The sequence below is a fragment of the Myotis brandtii genome, unplaced genomic scaffold (assembly GCF_000412655.1).
Source record: "Myotis brandtii unplaced genomic scaffold, ASM41265v1 scaffold253, whole genome shotgun sequence".
Lineage (NCBI taxonomy): Eukaryota > Metazoa > Chordata > Mammalia > Chiroptera > Vespertilionidae > Myotis > Myotis brandtii.
In genome coordinates, this window is record NW_005359590.1 from 442,913 (window position 1) to 462,518 (window position 19,606).

Consider the following 19,606-nt stretch of genomic DNA (forward strand, 5'->3'; position numbering starts at 1 on the left):
TTTATAGTTCTTTTCTAACTAATTTATATCACGACTACCACAATATTTCTAAAATATAAATGATGTATGAGGTGCTAAATTGAGCATGTTAAAATATAACTTACATGTTCTGTTCTCAAAATGTCCCAACTTGTACAAATTTGTAAAATTTAAATAATGGATGTTAAAACAATCCCTGCACTTCACAAAATGATACTAATGAATATTCATTTTGAGATTTAAAAGCACTTTAGTGACATATTAACTCTCTTTTTTATCCTTATTAAAAAAAAACACACCTTTTATTGAAATCATAACCAACTCGATGGCCACAGGGAAGACTGAGATGCCTAAGATTTCCTAAGTGGAAGATAATCTACCCACACTTTTTTTCTTCCTTATTTTAATGCTTGTTGCGTATTTACATTTTTTGTTTGTCTTTCAATTTGGATTGTACTTTGTGGCATATACACACATATGTGTATGTAATACATTTAAAAGCATTTTAGTGACTCCAGGAGAAGAGCTTGAGTGGTATTTTTTTTCTTCCTTTGTTTGAAGAGGTGATTAGGAAATGACTTTCTGGCTGTTATAATGGAAAAAGCTCAGAAACTATTATCATTAAAACAAATAACAACCACCTTCCCTTAAATTGCTTCCCTTAAAGCAATTAGCGAAAACTAAATATTTTATAAGCTCAATAAAACAGTTTGGTTTTGGATATAGTCACTAAGAAACTTTCTGAGATAATTTTCATTTTTACTTAAGTAACATTATAGATGACATATTTATATTTTGTAACTTTATTTTGATTCCAGGCCACAGACAATTAAAAGACCTTTAAATCCTTTGGCTTCCAGTCAAGGTGAGTTATTTAATTGCACTGTTATATTCATCGGCCAGTGAACTTTGGTTAGAGGAGGGGGAAGGCCTGAAAAGGGTTGGCAAGAGCATGTGAGGTGATATGCTAGTATTCCTTTTTTCCATAGAAGTTATACCTTATTCTTGCAGAGAAATTGGTGTTTGACATACACTTCAGGAAGGAGTATTTTTGTAATGAAGTTCCTGGTATTAGACTACCATAGTGTGAAGATGAAGTTATATATTTATCCTATGCATTTTCACATAACGTGTGCTCCGTTTTTCTACTATTTTTACTCATTTTCTAGTTAAATGAATGTCCAACACCTTCTACCTTACATCTTTCCCAACACTTGAAATTATTGGGAGTCTGATTTCAAATTCACAGGTCTTTGTACCTCATTAACGTTTTTCATTTTCTACTTACACTTACGGTCTGGCCCACATGCTTCCTTTTCCACAAAGCTATCGCTGGTCCTCCAAACTGGAAGTGGTCTCTTCTCAGGAAGTGATCTTATGCCATGTCTTGTTCCTCTTCTAGCCCTTTCCACTGTTTAGCATTGTTTGACTACTATTTACATATCTGTTGATCTACACTGTACTTTGGACACATTTATTGGTTTCATCTGTTAATTTAGAGCCTAGCACATCATAGAGTTTGTTAGATAATTGATGGATGAAAAGTGTCCTCATTTAATGGTCTTGTTCCTTCAACAAATGATTATCCACCATGTACTATATGCTAGGCACTGTGTAGGTGCAGAAGGGACACAAACCCTTCTCCAGTCTATAATAAGCAGTTATAATATCTATACCTATTCTCTGAATATGTGCTTACCGATGAAATCTTTGATGTGCTTTTAGCAAATATGTGAGGTTATTGTTTTTAAATTTATTTGAATAGCTGCTGATCTCATATAGTCCATAAACATAAATTTCCTCCTTGAAAGCAATGGGTTGCATCATCCCCTAAATCAGTGGTTCTCAACCTTCTGGCCCTTTAAATACAGTTCCTCATGTTGTGACCCAACCATAAAATTATTTTCGTTGCTACTTCATAACTATAATGTTGCTACTGTTATGAATCATAATGTAAATATCTGGTATGCAGGATGGTCTTAGGCGACCCCTGTGAAAGGGTTGTTCGACCACCAAAGGGGTCGCGACCCACAGGTTGAGAACCACTGCCCTAAATGCTGGCAGATTAGTCTTTCTTAGATTAGAAATGGGAGAACATCTTTAAACAAGGCTTTGAGCCCTAACCGGCTTGGCTCAGTGGATAGAGCGTCGGCCTTCGGACTGAAGGGTCCCAGGTTCGATTCCGGTCAAGGGCATGTACCTTGGTTGCAGGCACATCCCCAGTAGGGAGTGTGCAGGAGGCAGCTGATCGATGTTTCTCTCCCATCGATGTTTCTAACTCTCTGTCCCTCTCCCTTCCTCTCTGTAAAAAATCAATAAAATATATTTAAAAAAAAATAAATAAACAAGGCTTTGAGTTTATGGAGTTGCATATGGTAACTCAGTCGAAGGTATTGATTTAATATAAGATGAAATGCAAATTCCTGGACAAGAGGTGATCTTCAGTATGAACTCACATTATGGTCTGATAAATTAATTAGCCACCTTCACTTATCTTAAAGATACATAGGAACAATTTAAATGTTTATCATTTCGGAAGTGGTTAAATGATTTATGGTATATTCACATAGCCATTATAAATGTTGATGAAATTTGTATTCATTTGCGTCAATAGTGATCAATAACACATTGAGAAAAAACAGGTATCGAAACATTACAGAAGTAGGTATAATACATTTTTGTAAAAATATAATAGCTAAATATCTATACACAAAGAAAAAGGACATTTACCAAGATGTAAATGGTATTTATCTTTGGGCAGAGGGAGTTTTGGATGATATTTTTTATTTTGTTTGTGTTCTCTTTTTGAAAAACACATATTTGCAATGAGCATATGTTACTTAATAATCAAACAGTGATAGCATTGAATGAAAGTGGGCAAATGAAGATAATTTTTCCATGTAAATGAGCAGCTGCATACCAACTGCTGAATTGTGCATAATTTGAGTCTTACAAATAGTCTCTAAAAATATTCCTGAATAGAGTAAAATTTTATAATGTCAGTCTGGAGGTTTCAAATTTGTAGCAGAAACTACGTTATAGCTTTAGGATAAATAAATGTGGAGAAAGCCTCTGCCAGCCAAATAACCGTAAGTCCTTAAGGTATTCAAGAGCACTCTCAGGTGACAGATTAGGTTTTCCTCTCCTGTTAGCCCATATTAAATCTTATATGAGCTGCAACTACTCTTTATTGGGGCTCTTGGAGATGATGCCACTAATCTGGCATAATTCCTATCACTGATAAGAGTTTCAGCCAGGAGTATCATGGATTCTGCTTATGTAGATGAACTGATGGGCTAAAACTAACCCTTATTAAAAGTCTTATTTTTATAGAAGTATAGTATTTTAAAAGGGGCATCTGGAAGGAGTTTATAATAATAAACACTTTGTTTTGTTTTTCAGGGAAAAGTGAAGGTAAGTAGACTCTCTTTATCATACATTACATATATGACTTTTCTTATAGATTCAGATGTTTATTTGGAAAATTTTTTTTTTCTTCTCACTTCTGAGACTCAGAAGAGGTTAATTTTTATTTCTTTATTTAAAATTCTGGAGGCGGAAGCACAGGTTAAGGGAAAATGACTGCTTGTGTCTGGGATCAGGCAGTAGGGGCAGCAGGCATCAGCCTCTGATAATTCACTCCTACGTGTTCCTCTGCACGTGGAAAGCTAGACAGGGAAACACCCTGTTACTGGTTGAACTCGAGGATCTGCTAGGACTCATACAGGAAGGTTCCAGGCATGATCAGAGTGTTGATTTGCGGGCGTCCAAGGTTTATGCTGACTCTTGGGTGTAGGTATCATTGCCGACTCTCTAATTCTAATGCTAAACTTTTTGACATATTGTAGGTTTACTTTGTCTTTTTCAGAATCCTTTTTGCTTTATGAGCGAGATCAAAATGATTTTTGTTATTAAGGCTATGTGTTTAACAGTATGAAAAGACTAAGCTGTACTTAGCTTTCGTCCAGCTAGACAAAATGGCTAAATGTATCACTTCCCTCTCCCTCAGAAGTTTATGAACATTATTTTTATGAATTGCTTTTGCATTATGTCTAAAAAAGTAATATTAATGTCTTACAACATTGCTATTTTATTATTGTACGTTAGAAGTAATGCTGAATCAGGCCCAGCCAGTGTGGCTCAATGTGATCCATGAGCTAGGAGGTCATGGTTCAATTCCTGGTCAGGGCACATGCCTGGGTTGCAGGCTCATTCCCCAGTAGGGGGCGTTGAGGATGCAGCTGATCCATAATTCTGTCTCATCATTGATGTTTCTATCTCTCCCTCTTCCTTCTTCTCTCTAAAATCAATAAAAAACAAAAATAAAAAATAATACTGAATCATACTCTACTGTTTGGAAGAGAAATTTCTTTAGCAGTGATATTATTTTTCCAAGGAGCCTCATATTTTGTTACTGTTAGTGTTGAGCCTATAATTTTTAGTTTTGAGTAACTTTATTCTGCCTTGGGTGTTCCTAGTTCTATGCTGTATTCCAGCTACATCAGGAAAGGCTATTGGTTTTTTTTTCCCAATACTATTTGAAGATCTCAACCTGCTTCTCATCAGAGAAAAGATTGTTAATCTGTGGAGGCTCTCCTTAGAGAAACTATCTTTTTTATGACTGTATTTGTATGTATTCATTTTGGTCAGATATGAAAAGGTTACCTCTGAAAGCTGTCAGATTAGGTGATTATCTAACTGGATTACAGTCAGGCCAAGCTGAGAATAACTACATCAGGATTATAAAACTGAACTGAAAATTTCATCAGAAGGCTAGGTCCCAAACAATATTACACTCTTGCTCCTCCCTGCCCCATTCACAGTCCAAAATTTGAAAAAAACAAAAAACAAAACTAAAGGTTTTTACAGGAAAACACATCACTTGTAATCCCACAACTCCAAAATCACTGATAATGATAATGGCTAAGACTACATACAATATTCTTCTAAGAAATTTAAAAATATGATTTCATTTAACCCTTTCAACAACCTTAGAGGTATTTAAAAAATATATATATATATATATTTATTGATTTCAGAGAGGAAGGGAGAGGGAGATAGAAACATCAGTGATGAGAGAGAATCATTGATTGGCTGCCTCCTGCATGCCCCCAATGGGGGATCAAGCCCGCAACCTGGGCATATGCATATGCCCTGACCGGGAATCGAACTGTGACCTCCTGGTTCTTAAGTCGACGCTCAACCACTAAGCCAGGTCGGCTGAGCTAGGAGGTATTACAAGGAAAATGAGTCCCAGAGCCATTTAGCAGCTCAGCTAAAATCGTATGACTTGTAAGTAGCAGAATTTGGATTCCAAGCAGGTAGTTTGGCTCCAGGATCCATGCTCTTAGTTACTATCTCATACTGCTTCTCTGTTAACATTTTGATAATAATGATTATTTATATATGTATACTTTAATAATAGATATATTATAGTTTTGTATATTATTATTCCCATTTTAATAATAGATATATTATAGTTTTATATATAACTAGAGGCCTGATGCACAAAGATTCATGTAAGAATAGGCCTTCCTTCCCTCCGGCACCCAGGACCCGGGCTGCTTCGCTCCGGCTGCCACAGCCACCCACCGGGACCCGGGCTGCTTTGCTCCTGCCACTGCCAGGCACCTGGGACCTGGGCTGCTTTGCTCCACCCACTGCCAGGCATTTGGGATTGGAGCTGCATTGCTCCGGCCGCTGCCACCACCCACCGGGGGCGTGCTCCGAGCCATGCCTTGGCCGCTTAGAGCATGCCCCCCCACTCCTGGTGTGTGTCCACTGGAGCTGGGGGGCGGCACGAAGTCCCCTCCCTCCCACTGTGCACGCAGCTCCTTCTGAGCGGTCGTGATGCAGCCTATTCCTGAACTGGTTGTGATGCCTGGCTAATTTGCTTATTACTGCTTTATATATATAGATTATTCCCATGCCTACTTGCTTCCTTAACCTATGTCTTAGTCAGCTCAGGCTGCTTTGACAAAAGACCATAGACTGGGAGGCTTAAACCAAAGACACTTACTTTCTCACAGTTCGGGAGACTGGGAAGTCCTATGAAGGTGCCAGCAGATTTGGTGTCTGGGAGGGCTCTCTTCCTGGCTTGCAGATAGCCAGCCTTCTTGCTGTATTCTCACATGGCAGAGAGAGAGAGAGTTTGGGTCTCTTCCTCTTCTTATAAAGACTCTAATTCCATCATGGGGACCCCACCCTCATGACCTCAACTGACCCAATTACCTCCCAAAGGCCCCACCTTCAAATACCCTCACGGGGGCTTCCACATAATTTTAGGGGGTATGCAAACATTTATCTCTAACCGCCTAGATTTCTAGAAATGGCTTTACTGGATCAAAGGTTATGGCATTTTAGGCTCTTGATACATAGGACGAGATTGCATTTTGTCATGGAAAGGATGTGCTAATTTACACCCCTTCCAATCACTGTGCCAGCTGACTTTACCCCTCCTTTGTCAGCATTAAATATTATATTTTTATCTTTACTGTTAACAGTGGTATCTCTATAGTTTTAATTTGTATTTTTTTATTACTTATGAGACTAAGCAATTTTTATCTATTACCATTTGTATTTATTCATTGTGAATTCTCTGTTCATATTATTTGCCCATCTGTAATGGGCACTTTAGCATTTTTATTCAGTTTATGAGCTTTTTATATTTTTAGGATATTATCCCTTTGTTGAATTTGAAACATCCATCCATTTTATACACTTCGTTGTTTGTATTTTGTTTTTATTTGTGAAGTTTTCCAATGGACATTTTAAGTTTTCAAGTAGTCTGATTTATTCTTTTTGTCATTTCTTCCATTACTTTTATGCTTGCTTGGATCATTTTTAATATTACTATAAGCAACTTTATTTTATTTTTAAAAAATATATATTTTATTGATTTTTTACAGAGAGGAAGGGAGAGGGATAGAGAGTTAGAAACATCGATTCAACTGCCTCCTGCACACCTCCCACTGGGGATGTGCCTGCAACCAAGGTACATGCCCTTGACCGGGATCGAACCTGAGACCCTTCAGTCTGCAGGCCGACGCTCTATCCCCTGAGCCAAATCGGTTAGGGCTACTATAAGCAACTGTAGTCAAAGAACAATATAGTACAATGTTTGCTATATCTAGTAAATGCATACTTAGAATCTTTACATAGTTATAATTATTTATGTCCTTTAATACATTATTTTAGATAAATATTTTCATGTTACACATTCTTGTCATTTTATTTATTTAAAATATTTTTTAAATAAAATATGTTTTATTTATTTATTTATTTATTTGTTTGTTTGTTTTTTTTAGAGAGAGACAAGAAGGGAGAGGGAAACATCAATCGATTGCCTCCGGTACATACCCCCTCCTGGGGACCATTATTGTCATTTTAAGACTTTTATATTATTCTACCATGTTAACTAGTCATATAGTATTCTGTCTTGTTAAATTAGGCATCATTGTTCATTTTTATTATTTCAGGTTTTAATATATATAGCATAATCATCTTTCTAAAAATTATAACCCCTCTCCATTTTGAGTTATTTATTTTTTTAAAAATATATTTTTATTGATTTCAGAGAGGAAGGGAGAGGGAGAGAGAGAGATAGAAACATCAATGATGAGAGAGAATCATTGATCGGCTGCCTCCTGCACGGCCCACACTGTGGATCCGGGCATGTCCCTGACCGGGAAACGAACCTTGACCTCCTGGTTCATAGGACAACGCTTAATTACTGAGCCACGCTGTCTGGGCATTGAATTATTTCTTTAGAACATAATTCTAAAAGCAGAATTACTAGGTCTAAGTATATTAACTGTGATCTTACTAGGTCACAGAATATAAGTGATGTTTAGTTTCTGTAACTTTGATTTGCTCTTTTGAAATGTTGAATGGTATATAATACCCTGAGTTATATACACTTCCAATTCTACTTTATAATTTTTATTTACTTTTCAAATTTAAAAAAACCTATAATGAGTTCTTAGTTTTCATAGCATGAACTGTTATCAAGGCTAAGTATTCTTCCATGTATTGACTTACCATTTAAATTCTGCTTTGACTTTCTGTAAAACACCTTATCTAGAAAGTTATTAGACTGAGCTACTTAATGCTAAAGGCTTCCAAAGACTGAGCAGGAGAGTGGTACTTAACTGAACCCATACCAAGACATCTCTCCTTCCTTTGGAGAAATGCAAATAAAATTTGGACCTTTTGTCAAACAATCTTTAAATCACTGTTTGGCACACATTTGCTATTTTTTTAAACTTTTGAAAAACTTACCTTTTGGCATTTTTGTAATCTTGTGACTTTTCTTTTAATTTCAGAGAACACATTTTACAGCTGGCTAGAAGGTAATTGAAAACTTTTCAACAAATTTAAATGATTTTTTCCCCTCATTTTTAAAAAGACACATGAAGTTAATTTCATAACCTTACAAGTTTCACATATGAAATGTCTATTTCCAAATTCCTTTTTTTAGGTCTCTGTGTAGAAAAAAGAGCCTTCTACAGACTGATATCTGGCCTACATGCAAGCATTAATGTGCACTTGAGCGCACGGTATCTTCTACAAGGTATGTGATGTTTACTTTCATTCCCTTTACCACACTTTTTTTCAGGTATTCTTAACATTTTCTTGGTATTTACCTGAATGGAACACTATTAACCTTACTGAGTATTAGGCAGGAAAAGTTCATTCTTAAATGGTAGTAATCAGGAATACAGAAACTGTAGTTACTATAAGGAAAAGTTCAGCATTATCTTAGCTCTTTACCTTCTTTTAAGAAGCTGCTCAAAACTTTACACATCTCTCTGGAAATGTTCTTCTGTTGTGAGAACTGAAACAGCACAGTTTGTTATTCTTTAGATATTACTGTATCAGAACTCATTTATTTGTATACCAGCATCAGGCCTGAAGTTTAATGGGTAAAAGCATTTTCTGTTGCTCTTTAGCCTTTAAGAATGCTCTTCAAAATGAGACCATGGTTGATTTTCATCAGTAATATATTTCTTCTGGAACTAAAGTAATTTTTACATTTTAGAAATAAACTGTAGTAACCTGAAGGCTTAAAACTCATTAGTAATACCAGATAGTCATTTTTAATTGTGTATTTTGGTCTTATGAATACATTTGTATTCAGAAACTTGATTTTTATTGAACTTGGTTTCTCAGTAAAACATTTAATTTATTTTCCTTTTATGCATGTGTTCTAGAAGATAAAATATTAATATAGAACTATTAAAGGCTAAGTTATGAAAAGTTTTCATGGTTATTGTAATTTTATCTAATTAAGCCTACTTAATTTTAAAATTAAATTTTTAATATTTAATTCTTTTGTCTTCTTAGATACCTGGTTAGAACAGATATGGGGACACAACGTAACAGAATTTCAGCAGCGGTTTGATGGAATTTTGACTGAGGGAGAAGGTCCAAGAAGACTTAAGAATTTGTATTTTCTCTACTTAATAGAATTAAAGGCTTTATCTAAAGTGGTACCATTCTTTGAGCGTCCAGATTTTCAACTCTTCACTGGGAATAAAGTTCAGGATGCAGATAACAAAATATTACTTCTGGAAATACTTCATGAAATCAAGTAAATGATATATTTACACTTATATGTATATATTTTAAAATATATTTTTATTGATTTTAGAGAGAAAGGGAGAAGGAGAGAAAGATCAATGAAGAGAGAGAATCATTGATCGGCTGCCTCTTGCACGCTCCCCACTAGGGATCTAGGCTGCAATCTGGGCATGTGCCCTGACAGGGAATCAAACCGTGACCTCCTGGTTCATAGGTTGATGTTCAACTGCTGAGCTATGCCGGCCGGGATACACATATATTAATAGAAGCGTGACAAGTGGTATCCAAAATTAAATTTTTAAATATGCAATATAGAGAAAGAAAAACTACTTAAAAAATAATTAACAGCAAATTTTGCTCATAGGTCTTTAGAATTGATTTATGTTCTTGTTTTAACCTGGGTACTAAAAAGCATATATTTTTAATTTTAAGAGCTATTCTTTTAGTACTTAGATACCTGCATTATTTTCACATTTAATTGAATAGATTGGATTTGGGGCCAAACTTCAATTATATTTTGCAGTTAGCTTTTAGATTCAAGGGGAAGAATTTGCTTGGGGGCATCAGAGTGTTCCTTTTACTCTATTTTCTACTCTATTTTAATTATATGATTCATCACTGACCAGCAAAATATTTTTTTAGCAGACCTTTTAATATTTTCTAAAATATAAAAATGAATATTCTCTGTTTTAAAATGCAGGTCATTTCCTTTGCATTTTGATGAGAATTCGTTTTTTGCTGGGGATAAAAAAGAAGCAAACAAACTAAAGGTAATTATTTTATACTTTAACTTAATTTTTAGATACAAACTCTTAGGCAGGAATGAATATAAACTCATGTTTTTATCCTTAACAATAAATATTGATATACATCCTGAAATTATAAGAAAAAATCAGAGTCCTAATGTTTCTTTTCCTCAAAAAAAGGAAGCCCAAAAGGCAGGTCCAACTTATGATTTAGTTTGTGTTGTGTTAAAAATAACAACGGAAATCTGTGGGTTCCATACTGATGGGCTCATGTAATAAAGAGAGGTTATAAATTAAAGAAGCAGGATCTAGAGCATGAGTGGAAGTATTAGTCTGTCTTTGGTTAGAGAGAATTCTGAAAATGGTTTTGGTTGAATTAAAGGATTCCTTTAGGGCAGCGGTGGGCAAACTATGGCCTGCGGGCCAGATCCGGCCCATTTGAAATGAATAAAACTAAAAAAAAAAAAAAGACCGTACCCTTTTATGTAATGATGTTTACTTTGAATTTATATTAGTTCACACAAACACTCCATCCATGCTTTTGTTCCGGCCCTCGGTCCAGTTTAAGAACCCACTGTGGCCCTCGAGTCAAAAAGTTTGCCCACCCCTGATTTAGGGGAAGAGGGCACAATGTTGTTTTGTGATTCATCTTATTCAATGGGAATGAAAGGCATTTAGGAATGCCAGCAGGTAGCTGTGGCTAGAACAGAAGACCTGATACCCCACAAAATGGGATGTTTTTGCCTTGCCTCTTTTTGTTTATTGATGTGTGTGTGTGTGTGTGTGTATTAATTTTTAATTACAGATGACATACAGTATTATATTAGTTTAGGTGTACAGTTTGCCTTGCCTTTTAAAGAGCTATAACCTCAGGCAAGACCATCTTTGTGTCTATTTGCATCAAAATATGACAAATATAAAATAGTAGTAGGAAGATTTATTAAATGCTTACTACGTGGAAGGCATGATTTTTGTCATTAAAGGGAGAGACAGCTCCTATCCTCAGGGGATTTCTAGCCCATCTGGGGACTCAAATAAAATTATACTACTGTTCTTTGTCACAAAGGTATGTGTAAGTAAAGGTGGGTGGCCTTCAGGAACATGGAGCTGATTTCATCAGAATATTTTTAACAGTCTTCCTCTGTTTCTTGTTCTTTGTTTCTTACTGTAAGGAAAGAACCTGATTTTATGCCATTTGCAAGCAAAATACTTTTTGCAGTCAGTTTTGTGCTGTTAGATAACAGTTATTTTTGACCTCCCATCTACCTCCTACTTAAAGCATTCTTGCTAGAAATACATACCTCACTGCTTATATAACCTCCCAAACAGCTTCCAGGAACTTAGAAATGAGGGGGAAGATGCTGTAATAAGATCCCCCCCCCCCCGCCCCCATACTAGTTTCAGTATCTTCCTTATTTTTAGGTTACTTGCTGGTTTATTGTAGAGTTTTTCGGCATTCACTCTTTTTTAGATTGCGCAGATTAGAAATATTTCTCACAATGTTTTAATTTTATCAGAACGAAAACCCTCAAGTTTGATGTCCTGTGGCATTTAACAGATAACTTTTCTAAATCCTTTTACAAGAAAGGAGTTAAAAAAAAACCACAAGAAAATTTGTTAATATTGGAGATTTACTTTCTTAAAATAGTAGTTTATGGTGAATATCATAGATTTGAACAGTCACACAGGTTCATTTAAAAATCTTATCTTTTCTCCTTTATGCTCCATCAGTGTTTGGTTAGAAATAGAAGATGTGCATGAGAGAGGATTGTTTAGTGTTCAGTTCAAACTAGAATACGATTTTACTTGAAGGCTTAAAAACATTTGAGAATTGGATGAGAATTGTTTTTTGGTCAATTGGTTTCATGGAATATAAGTCACAGTATATAACCACAGCATGTTTGATTATTCTACCCCCTGGTTATACTTTTAATTGTTGATCTAAACATTGGACACAAAAAAGGGGAATTTGTAAGTGTCTTAGGTTCTGGTTATTTTTTGGATCATAAGTTTTTCTCATCTGAGATAACTTTGGAATATATGCAGGATATTGGACATTGATTGCTATTTGCGGAAATCTCAAGGATTTTCTCCTGTTCTGAGTTAGTTAATTTCTGGCTTATTAATTTGGTGCTAGCATATTAAATTCACTTAAGCGCTGTGCTTGGTTTTAATTTTGCAGTGTTAGAAACTTACCCTTTCTGTATGTGCCATACAAAGATTTACTTAAGAGCTGCCTTACATTCAAGTATTTGAATTAACATGGATTCAAATACCGAATTTACAGTGTCTACAAAAGCAAGCACAATCTTTTATAACAAAGGTTTCCATCCTTTGCAAGTATGAAAGTCAAAAACTTTCAAGGCCTTTACTAACTTTAAATTAGTAACATTTTAAAGTAAAAGTTGTGTTTTGTTGATCATAACATTTTTATCCATTTGGAAATTTATGGTGCATAACAGGGAGCTATTTATTCAGTCTCTATACAATACTTGTCTATAAATGGATTTTGTAGGCCCTTGTAACAACTATTAAGTCTCCCAGAGGTCAACACCTCATAGGATGGGCACATCTACTTTAGAGTAATTTTACTGCTCCCTTATTAGTGTTAAAAGTATGATTTTCCTATAATTCAAAGTTGAAACATAAGTTTAAAGAAAACCTCATATCAAATCACCAAAACCTTAAGAGTAATATGAGTAATATTACTGGGTACATATTTTTAAAAAGCAAATTTTAAATTAGGATTCTGAGCTCTGCCCAAAAGATACAAAAACACAAGATATAAAGTATTGCTAACATATGGTAAACATTAATAGTAATAATGTGGGCTTTGTATGAACACAAAATTTGTATTAAAAAAGATACAAGCCCTGGGATCCTGTTAAAGATCTTTTACATGTTACAGCTGTTTCAGAGCCTCAAGCTGAATGAAACATCTGGGGAAAGACTGAATTGAGTAAATTAGAGTCAATTGAAGTCTGCTTTGAATAGTGGGTTCCAATCTTTACTGATTTATTCCCAGTTTTAGATCTTTGGTCCTGTTCTCTTCTGGTTGAGCCCAGTGTGTGGTTATTGAAAAAAAGAGAAGAACACTATATGCTCCCCAAATTATAGGTCAGTTGGTACACTGGATGTTTCATCTGAAATGTATGTCAGATTTCCTGCTTACAGTACTGTAAGCTGATTCTAGTATTAGTCCAGGATAGAGGGAGTCACGTGGAGGATCAGTTGATAATTCTTACCTTTGGAGTAAATGAAGATGTGTTCTTGGCTTCCCTTCTCTTCTCCTTATTAGTTAAGGACATATATTGCTTTTGGATGAGCTGGATGACTGTTGCCCTATTATAAACAATATAGTACCCTGATGTACAAAGACATATACACATTTATTAAAAGTATAAAAACAAAAAATTCAGCTCGGCTGGTGTAGCTCAGTCGTTGAGCGTTGACCTATGAAGCAGGAGGTCATAGTTCAATTCATGGTCAGGGAACATGCCGGGTTGTGGCTTGATCCCCGGTGTGGGGTGTGCAGGAGGCAGCCGATCAGTGATTCTCTCTCATCATTGATGTTTCTATCTCTCTTTTCCTCTCCCTTCCTCTCTGAAATCAATAACAATTTTTTTTTTAAATTCAGAATGTTCAATTTTACTTGTAATGGTTTCTTTATAAAACTTGGTAAAGGGTACATGGATGTTCACTATATTCTGTATATTTCTGAATAATAATAATAATATCTGATTTTTTTCACCTACTATGATTTTTTAACTACTATGAAGTCAAAAGATTTTTATTTTTTTCTCTTCCATCTCTTTCTTTTTTTTTTTTGGTAAATGACGCCATCCAACCCTTGTCCCCCCTTTGACATAGTTAATAATCACATACAACAGAATACCTCACAGGCATTCAGAAAATAGTATTTGACTATATACTGCAGCTTAATATAATTTTGTTACTTGTTCTTAGGAGGAATTTCGACTGCATTTTAGAAATATTTCAAGAATCATGGATTGTGTTGGTTGTTTTAAATGTAGACTGTGGGGAAAGCTTCAGGTAAGCAAATCTATTTCAATCCTATTTTTCTTTTATTCTTTGCACAAAACATTTTCTGATATTTTACTTTTTTCTTATTTCTATTATAGACTCAGGGTTTGGGTACTGCTCTGAAGATCTTGTTTTCTGAGAAACTGATAGCAAATATGCCAGAAAGTGGGCCCAGTTACGAATTCCAACTGACCAGACAAGAAATAGTATCATTATTTAATGCATTTGGAAGGTTAGTTTAAATGTATTAAAATAGTTTCTGCTATCAAGTAAGTCTAATGCAACATATATGCTCTCAGATAAAACTGGGTAAGGAATATCCTTTAGAGTGAAATTATCTCATTATGGAATTCTAGGATCTTATGATACCTTAAGTATGTAGATACAAACAATCATTACATGATATTCTTTATTTTTATCTGTTGACTTTTATAGTCATGATTAGTTTACTGATTGGACCTCAAAATTCATCTTACTGAATTTGTATATTTTTAAATTATTAACTTAATTTTATTATTATTTAATTTTTGTTGTTGTTAACCCTCACCCAATGATATATTTCCATTGATTTTTTTTTTTAGAGAGTGGAAGGGAAGGAGGGGGAAAGGGAGAGAGAGAAACATCAATCTGAGAGGGAAACATTGACTGATTGCTATACTTGCTCATTTGGACTAGGGCTGGGGATTGAACCTGCAACCCAGGTACATGCCCTTGACCGGGAATTGAATTCTCGTCCTTCCAGTCTGTGGGCTGACGCACTAACCCGTGAACCACATGGTCTAGGGCTCCAATTATTTAAAAGTAGTTTCTTGTGCTGCCCAAATATTTTTTTTTAAATATATTTTATTGATTTTCTACAGAGAGGAAGGGAGAGTGACAGAGAGCTAGAAACATCGATGAGAGAGAAACATCGATCAGCTGCCTCCTGCACACCCCCCCACTGGGGATGTGCCTGCAACAAAGGTACATGCCCTTGACCGGAATCGAACCTGGGACCTTTCAGTCTGCAGGCCGACCCTCTATCCACTGAGCCCAAATATTTTTTTTAATATGTATTTTTTATTGATTTCAGAGAGAAAGGGAGAGGAAGAGAGAAATAGAAACATGTGATGAGAGAATCATTGATTAGCTGCCTCTACATGCCCCCTACTGGGGATTGAGCCTGCAACCCAGGCATGTGCCCTTGACTGGAATCAAACCCTGGGCCCTTCAGTCCACAGGCCGGTGCTCTATCCACTGAGCCAAACCAGCTAGGACCCAAATATTTTTTGAAGGTCCTGGAAAAACTCATGCTTTGTATAGGTGTAGATGTAAAATTTCTTTGTAAATTCACACCTATGTAAAAAGGTTAATAATTCTTTAAAATTAATTTAATTTCATAAAAATGATTGGAAGATAAATTTGAAATAAGGCACTTACATTATTAAATTTAAGTATATCTGTACTTCTTTCTGGCCTCTCATATATAAAGATGCAGAGATTTGGAAAAACTAGTATTTTCTAAGGACTAACAGTTATGATTTAATATTTTGGGTTTGAAATAATTGACCTCCAAAATTATTCTTTTTTGTTGTTGTTAATCCTTACCCGAAGGTATTTTTCCATTGATTTTTAGGGAGAGTGGAAGAGAGAGGGAAAGACAGAAACATTGATGTGAGAGAAACACATCAATTGGTTGCCTCCTGCATGAGCCCTCACCAGGGCCCGGGTAGGGGAAGAGCCTGCAACCAAGGTATGTGCCCTTGATGGGGAATCAAACCCGGGACCCTTTGATTCGTAGGCCAGTGCTCTATCCAATGAGCCAAACTGGCTCAGGCCAAAATTATTTTTTAGTACACGGAAGCTTGACAGTTATATTTCATTGAGTACTCTGCTACTTTTTTCATGGTGGAGAGCAGAGCTAAACTGCACTTGAAGTAATGAACAAACTACTTTTTATAAAAATTAGTAAGAACAATTTGATCACATGTTTACTATTCTCACTCTTTAAAGTCCAAAAGCTTTGGTTCTTTGTATATTTACTAAATATAATGATTAGTTTTCAGCGCTTGTATACTTATGCATATTTAAAATGCATATTTTAATGATCTACTTATACATATGTACTTTAAATACTAAGCATATGAATATACTTATGATTACTTAAAATAACAAGTATTTTAATATTTTTGTACTTTGTAATTCTATAATTTAAAACTTTAATAAGTTATGAATACTTAAATATAACAAATTTCTGGGCAATACTACCTTAGTTTTACCACATCAAGTTAAGAACTAAAGTACATCAAAATAGATTAAATGATTTATGTACCTTTAAATTTGTTGAAATAAATTACTTAAAATTTTTTTTTCTGTGCTCCATAAGTGCAAAGTGAATAACTTTCAGAGAAAAGTTACCTAAGATAATTTCTGAGTGAAAAAAAAATTTTGTTTGTTTGTTACAGAATTTCTACAAGTGTGAAAGAATTAGAAAACTTCAGGAACTTGTTGCAAAATGTTCGTTAAAGAAAATGAGTTGAGATGTGCCTGTTCTGGACAATGGAGGTCAAAGAGTAGAATTTCATTCAAAGGCATAACAACGACAGTCTTAAGGCAAATATTTTATAAAGCTGCTTTTGTAAAAGGAGAATTATATTATTTTAAGTAAACATTTTTTAAAATTGTGTTGTCTATGTATAATATTGTGAATAAAAGATACTTTGGTAATGTGGTACAAATTTTAAAGTTTAATATTGAATAAATCAGGATTATTAAATTCATATATGTTAACAGTACCTGATGTTCTAAGTCTCTCAAACTAGAATTTTGTGTAAGATGTAATATAAATAAAACTATGGCCAATGTGACAAGTGTTTAATAGAAAAATACTAAGGAGGCTCATGAATAACCCATAATTAACAGCCTAAAAGTTTTCAATATATTTAGACTTAACTGATTTAGTAAATAAAAATACAGAATGCCCAGTTATATTTGAGTTTCAGATAAACAAAATTTTAAAAAAATATAAGTATGTTGCATGCAATATTTGGGACATACTTAAAACAAAAAAATTATTCCTTATTTAAAATTCAAATTTAACTGGTTAGCTTTGTGTTTTATCTGGCAACTCCAAAATATATTGATATGAAAAAAAGTCACTTTTAGAATTATGTTACTATTTTGATTGGCTTGGTTTTGTTTGTTGAAAGATACAATCAGAACTAAAAGGTATAAGGGATTTCTATGCATTGTGAAAAGTTGAAAAGATTTATACATTTATTCTCATAATACTTTACCTAATATTGAATAAATTTAGGAGAAATCTTTTATTTTTATATAATTTCGAATTTACAGGAAAGTTTCTAGGATAGTACAAAGAACTTTTATCCAGATTCATTGATTGTTAATATTTGCTTTATCTTTCTTGCTCTCTCTATATACACATACTATTATTAACTCAATCATTTGAAAGTCAGTGACAGGCCCTTTGAACCCTACATACCTTAGTTTGTAATACTGAGTAATTTATTAAAAATGATTTTTTTCAGGAAAAAAAAATCTGGAACTATAATGTGATAAGCCTTAGAATAAGGAATCATTTTGAGTTTGTTTTGTTGCCCTTTTAATGTTTGATCTGTAAACTCACAGGGATGTCATTTAATTTATTTTTTGGTATTCATTTCCTTTTTCTCCTTAAAAACTGAACTGTAATTTTTGGAGGTTTTATTAGTGAAAGCTCTTCAATGATAAAAATTTTTGAAGGGGTTTGGGAATTTATATCACATGGTGATTATAGAGAAAAAAAGAAACTATACCTCAAAATTATGTGCCTCTTTATATGCCACATTATTAATGAAGTAGGGTTTATTTATATAATGGTTTAGGAATGTCATTTTACACTGCTGTATTCTTTTTCTTCTCTGTGTCCCTAAGACCTGGTGTAGTGTTAAACACATAGTGGGTATCCAATAAATATTTGTTGAATGAATGTATGAATATGTACTCAGTATATTTTAAATGAATAATTTCAGAGCTAAGTTTAACAATATTTTGTATTTCCCTTTTTCCCCTTCATTTGAATAGGGTAGGAAAAGAAAGACATTAACTTACTAGTTAAATCAATATTCTTGGAGACTCAAAGGACTATGAAATAATTACCATATATAAAAGTTTAAGGACATGTGTAGTGCTCTGAAAATGTGGTAGATGGATTTAAATGGTAATTTGTCTGTATACCTCTCTCATGCCCCTGCCCTTTTTTAACAGCCCCAAATTTTTTTGAAATAAATTCCTATCTTCACTTTGTCACCTTCCACTTGCTCTTTAACTAAAATCGGGCTTTTGGCTCTGTAGTTCTTAACAATTTCTTCCTTTGAAGTCTAAACACCCAGTTCTAAATCCACAGTTCAGGTCAAAAGGCATTTCTTATTTGACTTTATTTTTTCTGCATTTGACACTGTTGACAACCCCTTCTTTAAAAATCCCCTTTTAAACCTCTGATTTCCTTATATTTCACTTAATCCTGGATGCCTTTCTTTTACCTGATTTAATTTATACTCCTCAGGCTCTCATTCTTGCTCTCTTAATCACCACCACTTCTCACTTTTGGGTAATTCCAATTTAATGATTTCTAAATCCTTATCTTTAGCCCAGACTTCTCCATCCTTCTACGACATATCTTTACTTGGTTGTCCTACATATCTTTACTTGTGTGTCTTAAAGCATTCATTCTCCCCCAAGCCTACTCTTATACCTATGTTCCTTACTCTGGTTAAATTCAGAACCATTATCATCTAAATTCTCTAGGCTCACTCCTTTCCTCCATCTTACCCCTATCCAGTCAGTGTCTAAGTGCTATGAATTTTATCTCCATATCTCTGATACATCACTGTCTTTTCATTTTAATTGATTGCTCTTACCTAAAGTACTGTACTAACCTGTCTTATATACCCAGCTTGTTTTTTCTGTTTTGTTCCACGATGCTACTAGAGTGGGTTTTTTAGAAGCACTCTAACAAGGTTCTCTGATGTGTGTCTCCCAGTCCCACGTCCCCCACCACCCATGTTCTGATAAAATGGACTTAGAGTTCTTCAAATGCACCATGGTCAGTCCCCTACACCTTGGTGCATGCTGTTCTCTTTGCATCAATTGCCCTAGCTATCCTTCCCCACCTGGAAAATTTGTGTGTCCCTGCAGGCCCCCATAAAGCATCACCTCTGTGAAATCTCTCGTTTCATCCCAGGAGGACCATAACTAACTTCCTTTTTTTGTGTTAC

General features: G+C 34.6%; 1 protein-coding gene across 1 annotated transcript in view; it reads left to right on the plus strand.

Moving 5' to 3' along the window:
- The window catches only part of ERO1A (endoplasmic reticulum oxidoreductase alpha), a 32,156-nt gene extending 15,046 nt beyond the window's left edge, over positions 1 to 17,110 (plus strand). The window contains exons 8-16 of the mRNA XM_005867907.2: positions 798 to 844; positions 3,382 to 3,393; positions 8,304 to 8,330; positions 8,459 to 8,551; positions 9,325 to 9,571; positions 10,262 to 10,331; positions 14,274 to 14,360; positions 14,450 to 14,583; positions 16,796 to 17,110. Of these exons, the coding sequence (XP_005867969.1) occupies positions 798 to 844; positions 3,382 to 3,393; positions 8,304 to 8,330; positions 8,459 to 8,551; positions 9,325 to 9,571; positions 10,262 to 10,331; positions 14,274 to 14,360; positions 14,450 to 14,583; positions 16,796 to 16,856 (778 nt within the window). The 3' untranslated portion in view covers positions 16,857 to 17,110. The remainder of the gene's footprint in view (positions 1 to 797; positions 845 to 3,381; positions 3,394 to 8,303; positions 8,331 to 8,458; positions 8,552 to 9,324; positions 9,572 to 10,261; positions 10,332 to 14,273; positions 14,361 to 14,449; positions 14,584 to 16,795) is intronic.
- Positions 17,111 to 19,606: the final 2,496 nt, after the last annotated feature.